The following is a 10,448-nucleotide window of genomic DNA, read 5'->3' on the forward strand; positions in this document are numbered from 1 at the left end:
TTTTGGGGGGGGTGGGGGTGGGGGGCTGGTTTTGGGTTGTGGGGAGGGAGGAGAGAGGTTGACTCAAGGCACAAAGGCAAAGATGAGCGGAAGAGGTAATGAAAAAGACTATTCTCATATACACGCAAAAGAGATCCACATTGAAACTGGATGCCTGAAGTAAATGTAAACCAGATAAACTGAAGACATTAATCTTTACATTCCAATTGATGAAGAAAAAGTATATTCATATCCATCTGTAATCCCATATATTCAATCTCCTGATAACATACGAGCATAAAGTATCTGCAAAAATTTTCTTTTCCCTGTGATGAGATTTATTGATTAGAAAAAGAGCATAGAGGTACCAAAGAGAGGAATACATAGAGAGAATACAACGACAGTAACAATAACCCCAGCATCCTCCTCAGAAGACCCACACCCTTGACCCCATCCACTACAACTATGGGAGGAAACTACATCTCACAATGGATTTGGGATCGCCGAACAGATTCAGGGTCTTATCACCACCCCTTGCTTAGCCAAATTACCCGCAACCTCATTTGCACTTCTTGGCTCCCAGCAGAACTCAATATTAGCTTAGATCATAAGCTGCCGCATATGCCTTGTCAGGTGATTATATCATCAAGGAGTCTCTCTTGAATCTGTCATTCATCTAATCACATTCGCTGAATGTCCTACAATTGCATTGGTCCATCCTTTGCTCAACAAGGAAACAATTCCAGTTTTTAGAGCCATCGATTCTGCTCTAGCAGAGACTCCTGCACCAGTGGACCCTGAAAAAACTCCAACCACACTTCCATCCCACAATCTGATCACTCCCCCAATACCTGTGGGTCCAGGGTTCCCAAGGTACAAGCTATCCATATCGAGCTTAGCTAGACCTTCGGGAGCAATCTACATTTGATTCTTTCAATGACTTCCACTTGCTTACTTCCTTGCCAAAAGTTTGAAAATCATCAAATGATTCACCCTGCTTCTTCATACACTTCCTTTCCAGATCAAGTAACTAAAACTGCCAACCACAACTACCCAAAATGACCATCATATCAGCACTAAACCATTAACTTTAATTGAATAAAGCCTGAAAAATAGCAAATGCATCCTCTTGATAAATATTTACATATATAAGATGTAATATCCTTTGGTCAATAAATCCAAAATTGTTCATTCATCTGAGGAGAATTCTTTTTTAAATAAGTTGATGAATTCATCAATCAAACATACTCCCTAGGAAGCTTGCATTGAATGCCAGCCTAGTGGACTTGATCTCTGCTCAAAATACCAAATTTCCTTTTTTTAACTCAGTAATCATAATGAAAGACCATCTGTCAAATGAATTTCTCTCTCCTAGAAATGGGAATCCCAAGCAAGTCCTTTATGGTCTCTTTAATCAATTGTGTATACTTAGAGTGATAAAACAGTCTTTGCCCCAAACTTACTTTAAGAAGAATTGCCATAATTATGCATTCTACCACCAGTCTTTTTGTCCACTTTTAAGGGCTCTCTCTCTCTCTCTCTCTCTCTCTCTCTCTCTCTCTCTCTCTAAAAGTTCAATCGAAAGTCTTTCATGTTTGGTTAATTTTGATTGAGATAAAACTGACCACCATCACTGGATTAAAACAGGGAACTGAAAAGTAGTCCAATTTAATTAGAATCTGAGCTTCACAAATCATAACTCACCTGGAAGGAATACCGGAGCTGCACGATGAAAGGATGCACAACCTTGGTGAGTATATCCCTCTCAGCCTTCATGTAATCAACATGATTCTTCTTTATAATGGTATCCTTCCTCATCACTTTCATCGCGAATATCTCATCTTCTCTACCGATTCCTCCTCCGCCGCCGTTATTCTCCTTCCTCACCAGGAAAACCTTGCCGAAAGACCCCTGCCCAACAAGTCTCAAAATCTCGAAATCCCCAGGGCCCATTTTACCGGTCACTACGCCCTTCTCTTCCTCCTCCTTCTTGGCCTTCTCGGGTTCATTGTCTACCTCTCCATCAGAGTTTTGGGAACCGACGCTTTCTCCATCGAAGATCTTAAAGGGGAGGGATCTGGAAGTAGTAAGTCGAGGCGAAGGGCCCAGAAAGGAGTGGGATCGGCTATGTATGACTTCTGGCTCTCCAACTTCAAGGAAAGGAGATGGAGAAGAAGAAGAAGAAGGGTGGGTGGTCTGAGGACCGAATACGTCGGAGAAATCGAAATCTTCATTGGATGTGGGTGGGATACTAAGCTGACTGAGCTTGGCTGCCAGAATCGACTGGAGAGTCTTCTTCTGAGCAGAGGACACCATCTCTCTCCCAGTTCTCTGATTCAAGAGAGACCCAATTCCAAATCAACTCCAATTGAGTTGGAAAAGAGATTGGAACGTGGAAAAAAGAAAAAATTGGGTATATACCGATGTTAATTACGAATGGGAAAGCTGAGAAAAAGATGAAGAAGTACTAAAAATAGTAAATTTCCGGCGGAAATGAAGAAAAAGGGCAGACTGGGAAGAAGGAAACAATAAGCAAAATGATGGTTCTATTAAGGTAGTACACCCCTCCTAAGCAAACGCCAAGAATGTGAAAGGTTTAAATATTGGCTTACATCACAGTTTGTAAGATCAAACACCAAGAAACACTGTGCTACATCCTCGGGCAAAGAAGAAGATGATTCACTATGCAGAACAGAAATTACATCCTAGCAGCGAGGAGGAAAAAACTCGCCCTGGAACCCTAGCTCACGAGATCAGTGATGGGCTCTGGGCTTGGGGCTATCGGCCCAACCCCTCTGCTTCCATCATAGATCTCAGAAATTTTTCTATTCGAGTCGCCACCAAAATATGTCGATATGTTCATCCCTCCGTTCCCTTTTAGTGTACGTGAGTAAATTCCCCTTGGTTAATTCTTTTGCCCAAGTTGTAGCCAAGTAACTCCAACCGTTAGTTACGACCAATGAAATGAAATTTAGAAAAGTGCTTTTAAAGATATGAACCCAAAAAAAAATGAATTATTTTATTTTACTGGCTGCCGGCAGGGTGGCTGCAACCCGGGCAGCAGCCAATTTTTTTTGCCCAATCTATATTTTAGCACCAATGTTAGAATTCCATGGCAAACCTCCAATCATAACAAAGTTGCCATTGTTCCAAACTGGAAAAAATATATATTTATTACCTTTCTTCTATAGGAGAAAGCCAAGTGCTAAAGATCCAATACTTGGAAGAAATAGACATCCTTCATAACCCTGAAACCAATCTCTCATGTTCCCTGATCACTGTCATTAAGTATCAATTGAACCTACAGAACCAAGATGATTGGATGATGAATTTAACTTCAGTCGAGTACTAGTTGGCCAGAATTCATTTCAGTCCTGAAAATTTTTATTCATTTATTTTTCTTCTCAATCAATTAATTTAGAAAGAGACTTCACATGTGAGCAGGCTCGGAATCTGGAGATTCATCAACACTTCACTTTTTGATTCAAAACCCATCTCTTGGATTTAATTCAAACTGAACAAACCAACCATCTCACTGTAGATTATCTTCATAAGCTCATGTGGGTTGTCGCCAGTAATTCAGAATCGTTTCCTAAAGCAACCCAAAACTAATATTAAGACCACCATTAAACCAGACTGAGTCTTCCTCCTAAGCTCATCAGAAGGAAGCCATAGCCATCAGCATTCTCTTCTGATCATGACACAATCTTGAAACCCAAAATTGGATTTTTCTTCGGGCGCCGACCTTGCACTGGTTTTCTAGGGGCATTTATGACAATAGACAGTTCTTTTTCCCTTGATTTATATAGAGAGAGGACGGGAAAGAGGGAAACGCAGGCAGAGGCTGAGGAAGGAAGGCCATGGGATCTTCTTCAAAGCCACTTTTCTTCTTTCCGATCACGGCCTTCCTTGTAGTCATATTCTTGCTCTTGAATTGTTCTTCTTCTACGGGGGCAGCTTCACTATTAGCAGAAGAGAGGTATCTGGAGCTTCTCTGATTGTTTTCTGTATTGGTTGTGGCGGTGATCGCTCTCGACCGTTTTGATTTTTGATTGTTGATATTGCAGTTTTGATTTGGTTTTCTTACTAGTGGGGATAGAGGAAGTCAAGGAGGACGAAGCGGTGAAGCAACAAGAGGACGCCTATTGCAGCTGAGTTTCAGAGAAACCCCGGAGGGGACTAACGCTACTTTTGATTGTGCTCCATCTGGGCCCTGTGTTTCCTGCCTCTACTCCGAAAAGGTGAGAAAATCCCCTTCCCCTTCGAAATTTTTAATTAAGAAAAACCCTTTCGGCGAATTCTTTTGTTGTTACTTAATTAAAATTCGCCTATTCTTCTCTGGCACTTTAATTTGTCCAAACACATGTAACCGATTCTGTAAAACCCAGTACCATAAGGCTTGTAACCAGATCTCTGGTTCTCTGGGCTTGATCTCGGGAAAAATGAAATTGTCTTTGCCGTAGCAAAGCTTAATAGGACATCTGAAGCTGTGGTTATTACCCTTTTCTGCATATGCCAAAGTAAATCTAGAAGTTGCATTTCATTAGGGTGATTAAGAAAGAGCTCTGTGGCATAATTAATAACTGCATTTGCTTGTAGTGAATTTGAAATATTTTGGTGATATTGAACATATTGATCATGCGATAAATCGTAGGAAATGTGGTTTTGTGTGGCTTGCAATGACTTGCTTGTTATACATGACCTAAACACTTTTTAGAGTTTCTGAGTATAAAAATTAGTTTGGCTGGAGGCATATACTCTGTAACCACTGTAGAAGGTTATAGATGCATGTGAATGCTGGGGAACATTATTGATTAAGTCGTTTAATGTGTACCTCTTTTGAAATATCAAAGTTTTGAGAAAATGAGGCATCATCTGTTGGCAGCAGCCTAAAAGAATGCATGTCATTGACTTATCTACGTTGGCAGAGAGTAGATCTTTTGGTTCCTTATTGCCACAGGAAAAAAAAGTTTAGTTTTAGGAGGAGCTGTGATGTTTATCACTGTTTGCTGCAGTTGTCTTCTAAATGAAACCTGATGGGGTTTATGTAGTTGTCATTTGTTGTTTCCCAATTTCAATGAGCGGGACACTTGAGACATCAACCTCTTAGGCTCCTACAAATGAACATCTCTTTGACAGGTATGACTACCGATGGCAAGTATATGTTAACCATCTCATCTATGGTGGTCTGCACTATTTTTTGTCTCATGGAAACCAGGAGGATATCTATCATGGCGGGTTCTCAAAGACATTAACATTTCATGAAGCATACTATTAGCTGTAACCACATCTTGGAAGGGTCAGTATAAATTCTGATCAAATTAATACTAAAACTTAAGTTGAGCAGGTAAAACTAATACCATTATATACGCTGGTGAGGAGGGAGTGATATGGGGCAAATTAGTGCTGTTGGAAGGGCAAGGAGAGCCAAAAATAGACATGGGTTTGAACTAGTGAATAAAGACGTGACTTGCTTTAATTTTACAATAAATATGGCCTTAAGTGGTGGAATAAAAAAAACATAAAATGAGAAGTCAAAACATCCTGATGCAGTTAAAATATCCTTTTTATGTAGTCGCTGCATGTCGTGTGTGGGGAATTTGAATACTTTGATAGATAGGCAACTCTTATTGTCCTCCTTAGTACATGTTATTTTCTTCTACTCAGTTCTAGTTTGTAATTGTTCTTGTAGAGTGATGAGAAGTACCACTGCAGTGAGACTGGCTATCGCATCCCATTCAAATGTATTGAAAATCAACATGGTTCAAAAGTGGCAGAGAACACAAAATCCAAGAAAACCCGATCTCTTCTGGTGAACTCCTACAATGAAAAGGAAACGCATGAAATTGTGCAGGATGCAGATGAACGTAGTTCTTCAATAATCTATAGAAGATATTTGGATGACTCATCCACGTCAGAGGGTGGGAAACAAGCTTATATTACTTACAGGAGCTGTAAACCAGCATTGGATGAAGAAAGGTTGTCAGTGCTTGGTTTTGAGGTAACTAAACGTACTGTGTAGCTCTCTTTTAGTCAAATCTCTGACTAGCTTCTTCCCTATTGCTGCTATCAGCATGTTGCATATGCTGTCTCGTTCTTGATTGAAATAATCTCGTGGAACTTTGTCAGTCTGTGATTACTGTCTCTGCAATAATTTTGTTTTAATTGAGCCGATTCTTTTCCTTTTTAATATTGACTCAAAGAACAAAGAAAATCTGCATGCGAGGATAGATCAAATCCACATGTGTGTGCTTAGACATTTAAAATGCTGTTCCAGAACTAATCAGTTAGGGTTAGGATAGACAACTGCAGTCTCATTAGTTTGGGAATCAGTATATGGAAATTAGAAAATTATGCACCTTTGAGAGAACTTTAAGATTTGCATCATTTTCCCTTATGCCAACAAAAGAAGGTTTGTGTATGTATAACTTCCCTGTGTAGAAACTAGGTAATCTATATATATATATATATATATATCTTTGTAGAAACTAGGTAATTTATATATATCTTTCTGCCTTATCTTTTGCATCCAATTCACATCCCATGCTAGAGAGCTAGAGCAGGCTGAGCAGCAGTATTTTGCATGTTCTTTTCAACATTCATGGTGCCTGATCTGTGGCAACTTTTAGCATTGAGAATCTCAATGATGAATTTTCCTTCACTATGAGTACAATAATGTTTATGTCTTACTAGCATTGGCTATTATATAACTTGAGTCACTTAATGGTATACAACTCTTCAGATGGGTCTTGACTGCTTCTGTTTTGTGTTTTTTCCCTGCAGGGGATTATGTTGTGTTTGTTGTTTGTTAGTGGTTCATCTGTATACATCAGACGTAAACGGACTGCTGCCATTTCTGCTGCTGGACCAGTTAGAATACAAAGCAACTCTAGATTCTGAGTCAATAGACAGAATCTTTTCAGGCAGGCATCCTCTTGCAAAGCCATTTGTCGTGAAAGAATTTACCAAGGAATGATGTCTAAAGCATCGTCATGGAAGATGATGTAACTGTGTGTGGTTCTTTTAGCTTTCTTCATCCATCTCAGTATACATTCACTGTCTTGGCGCAGAACCTTTGCCTTCAATTTTTTTTATTCTGTATTTTTGCATATTTTTTAGTTCTTGCTTCAAGAAAGGCATATGTTTACTTGGATGCTTTCTGTCTAAGCCAACAAATAAGAAGTGCTCTATGGTACTGTTCTGGTAGGTCTCAAATGGCTGATGCATTGTAACAAGGCAAACATAGAGCTTCAAATGGCCTGGGTTTCATTCCATCACTGAGCTTGCAGTGTTGACCAACAGGCACGGGTGTATATTATAGGCGGCGCCCTTATGAAACATGAGTCCTCCAGGTTCCACATGGAGGTTAGAAGATTGGAACTAGTAATCCAGTTCGGGTAGGGGCTGAATGGTTATCAACAGTAGGTATTTGACGTTAGGTACAGCTTGTAAACAGGAACCTTGTAGTTATTGGGCTGTTGGGCATATGCCAGCAGCATGCAGCAGTCGATAGAGGAATATTTGGATTTCATCAGTTATGAAGTAACATTTTCTTCTTTTGACAAGTTGAAGTGAAGGATTACGGACGTGACAATGTTGTTGCAGTTCCGCACAAATTTATACTGATATAAAGTTTGACAATCATATTGCTCTATTCATCAATTTTGCAACTGTATTACTGAAGATTATATGTTTTTGCTTTGTCATTTATATTGAATATAATGGGTTGATAGAGATTTTTTTTTTTTTTTTTTTCTCCTAAACTGATACTATTTGACCCCAAAAAAAAAAACAAAAAAGTCAAGTCAAACAACATACGCTCTATAAATCATATTAAAAAGTGAGATTTGTCCTGCAGAATCTCCCTTAATCAAGAGCCTTGGCATCTTGTCTGGTAGGAGTTTCTACACCCATTGTGTGGTTTTTACCCACCATCATAGGGTTTTAAAACAACCTTTATTGGACGAAGTAGATAATAACCTCACCCTTATTGGACGAAGTCTGCTGCCCAACTGAAGACCCAAAGACTCTGGTCGAATGATTGTCCTTCACCCTGGCTGAAGGAAAACTCAGTCGAAATTTTAATAACATGTTGAAAACCCAATTTAAAGAGAACGTGGCAACTCTATTTCACAACATAATTTAAATTTATTTTTAAATGCAGTCCCTGATATTCACTATTTCCTACGGTACACAAGGAATCAAAGTGTTTCCATCACATTGCCCAAACCCAGAAGAATATCTCAACGTGACTACCAAAAACCGTCCAATGTTAGTCACCACATCATTATCTGTTACGACAGCTTTGATCATGAAACTCAAGAGGCAAGTTGGTCTTATCTAATCATGGCATATATGGATTTCGATTTCACAAGATGTGCCCTAAAATCAAAGGCCAGCAAAAAGGAGCAATGACGCTGAGATGCAACATAATAGAGGTGTGGACTGAATACCAAGACTTGGTTAATTGGATGGTGACGCAAGAAGAATACCAATAGCCGTGGGAACTGTTTTCTCTTCTGTTCAATCTTTATGCTACTTTAAAAACTTGTGGGTCTATATATTAAAACAGGATAGGATCTTGTTATCTGCAGCTCACAAACTCGCCACTAAGAATTGGGAGTTGGGAGCAAATAAAACAAGTCCCATAATGCATTTGGCACCACTGGCACTTATAAAGTGAAACCCTTGAAACAACATCGGAGAGAAAATTCATAACATTGATAACGTAGCTTCTTACACTTACCTTGTACTAGAAAGCCAAACTCAATATGAATAACATAGTTTACATTTTGATAACCAGAATGAAGTGCCGATTACACTTGACCAACACTGGTCATGGGATGCAAGAAATAAAACAACCCCCCACTCACTCTCACTCACTATTGACAGGCTCGTGACAAATGGTGAATAAGACATTTAAAAAAAAAAAAAAATGATAATGATACAAAACCAAATAATTATCATTCAAATAGATGTAAACCTATATAAACCAAAATCACCTCTTATGTTACACTACTAAGATACAGGTGTGAGATTCAACTCAAGTGGTCTCAAAGCTCCTTGTACGATCTCTTGAACTGTCCGGTTGCGACGGCAAACATCTGAAAGCTCCTCAACAGGAACAATTAGGGAATTGATATCAGCTCCTGCTGCTGCCTCCGATAATGCCTGAAAGAATCTTGAACGCTCCACCTGAGTCACAGCTGTCAGTGGTATCAATGAGACACTCTCTTTTGCCCACTCCAGTGCCTTGGTGCCATATGTTCTAGTCAGCGCCAGCAGGGCATATGATACCTGAGGAGAAAAGGTGCACTTCACTACAGTATGGTTTCTAATCGTGCATGCAAGATATATGAGGGTGTTTTTAACATGCATGTATGTGCATGTGTGTGTGTGTGTGTGTGTGTGTGTGTGTGTGTGTGTGAGAGAGAGAGAGAGAGAGAGAGAGAGAGAGAGAGAATCTAGCATCATATTTACCGTCTCCAATCGAGAACTTGGAAGTGCCCCAGTTAATGAGGCTATCAATATTCTGGTGAGGCTTGCACCTCGAGGGAGTACCACAGTGTCCCTAATTGATTGGAGCTCAGCTCCACAACTAGAGCTTGAGAGATCAAAGATATCAGATAAGAAGGTCAATATGGAATTACAGGCCTCTCTGCAAGAAGAAAAGCTAATGTCAACAACTAGTTAAAATACCAATCACTTCACTTGCTAACAGTAAGGGCAAGCTCGTCAAATCATACAAATTGAATACCATTCAGGCTGGCTAGTGAATTAGCAGGTCAGAAGAGAAATTATCTATTGATGCCTAGGATTGAAGCTATCTTCTGTATTACAAACTACAACCACCTTCCAGACCGTTTTCCCTTTAATTTATTATTTATTCATTATTTTCATTTTCTCGATAGGATGAGAACTGAACTTTTTCTAGTTCAACCTTAAATGTTTCCTCATCAGCTGCTTTATGTAACTTGGCTTTGATAAAGTACACTAGCAAATAAGTTTAGAGGTTTTTCAGATGTTTGGTTGCATCTATACTTAGTGCAGGCAAAGATAAAGGTGAGTGGTCGTGAATGGGATTTCTAAATTTGTCAGCCACAACCAAACAGAAAGGGGACCTAGAATTAAGTCAACAAAGAATGAGGGCCTGACCTAGACGTCATCATCCACAGTTGACGAATTCCAGAATCTTGGAAGAGAAATACAGCCACATTACTGTTAGCAAGGTGGTGGACCAAGTATCAGAATCCTTGTCTGATGGTCCTAAAGTTGGGTTGAATTCAGAAGAATTATGTGAGATCCTCTTGAGAAAAATTAGAATGAGATTCTAATTCAGAGGAATTTACATCTTCTGGCCTCTCACATGGCCATGGACCATATTTTCTCTTGTGCAGCTTATCAGTTGTTTCCTTGGTCAGGCTATACAAATATTTTATGGGGTCCATCTCCATTGTTAATGAAGCTTT

At 39.5% G+C, this 10,448-nt stretch overlaps 3 protein-coding genes across 4 annotated transcripts in view; 1 reads left to right on the top strand and 2 right to left on the bottom strand.

Annotated features, from left to right (window-relative positions):
* LOC122077263 (serine/threonine-protein kinase AtPK2/AtPK19-like) overlaps positions 1-2,519 on the bottom strand; it is a 5,706-nt gene extending 3,187 nt beyond the window's left edge. For both annotated transcript variants that reach the window (XM_042643151.1, XM_042643150.1), the window contains exon 1: positions 1,684-2,519. In XM_042643151.1, coding sequence (XP_042499085.1) covers positions 1,684-2,295 — 612 coding nt within the window. In that variant the 5' untranslated portion in view covers positions 2,296-2,519. The remainder of the gene's footprint in view (positions 1-1,683) is intronic.
* Positions 2,520-3,326: 807 nt separating this feature from the next.
* LOC122075619 lies at positions 3,327-7,194 on the top strand. The gene is made up of 4 exons (XM_042640702.1): positions 3,327-3,958; positions 4,070-4,220; positions 5,672-5,980; positions 6,763-7,194. Exons 1-4 carry the CDS (start codon positions 3,840-3,842, stop codon positions 6,877-6,879), a joined length of 696 nt encoding a protein of 231 aa, XP_042496636.1. The 5' UTR covers positions 3,327-3,839; the 3' UTR covers positions 6,880-7,194.
* Positions 7,195-8,729: 1,535 nt separating this feature from the next.
* LOC122076754 (transportin MOS14-like) lies at positions 8,730-9,637 on the bottom strand (the record flags this gene model as incomplete). Its single annotated transcript, XM_042642265.1, is given in 2 exon segments — positions 8,730-9,276; positions 9,460-9,637. Coding segments are annotated over 2 exon segments (457 nt in total), but the record flags the coding sequence as incomplete, so codon positions are not given.
* Positions 9,638-10,448: the final 811 nt, after the last annotated feature.

The sequence above is a fragment of the Macadamia integrifolia genome, chromosome 4 (genome assembly GCF_013358625.1).
Source record: "Macadamia integrifolia cultivar HAES 741 chromosome 4, SCU_Mint_v3, whole genome shotgun sequence".
Lineage (NCBI taxonomy): Eukaryota > Viridiplantae > Streptophyta > Magnoliopsida > Proteales > Proteaceae > Macadamia > Macadamia integrifolia.

Excerpts from the sequence above, each read along its gene's own strand:
- LOC122075619 (XM_042640702.1), top strand. The coding sequence starts at position 3,840 with ATGGGATCTTCTTCAAAGCCACTTTTCTTCTTTCCGATCACGGCCTTC. Across the intron at positions 4,221-5,671 it reads CCTGCCTCTACTCCGAAAAG|AGTGATGAGAAGTACCACTG; the intron begins GTGAGAAAATCC and ends TTGTTCTTGTAG. Across the intron at positions 5,981-6,762 it reads TGTCAGTGCTTGGTTTTGAG|GGGATTATGTTGTGTTTGTT; the intron begins GTAACTAAACGT and ends TTTTCCCTGCAG.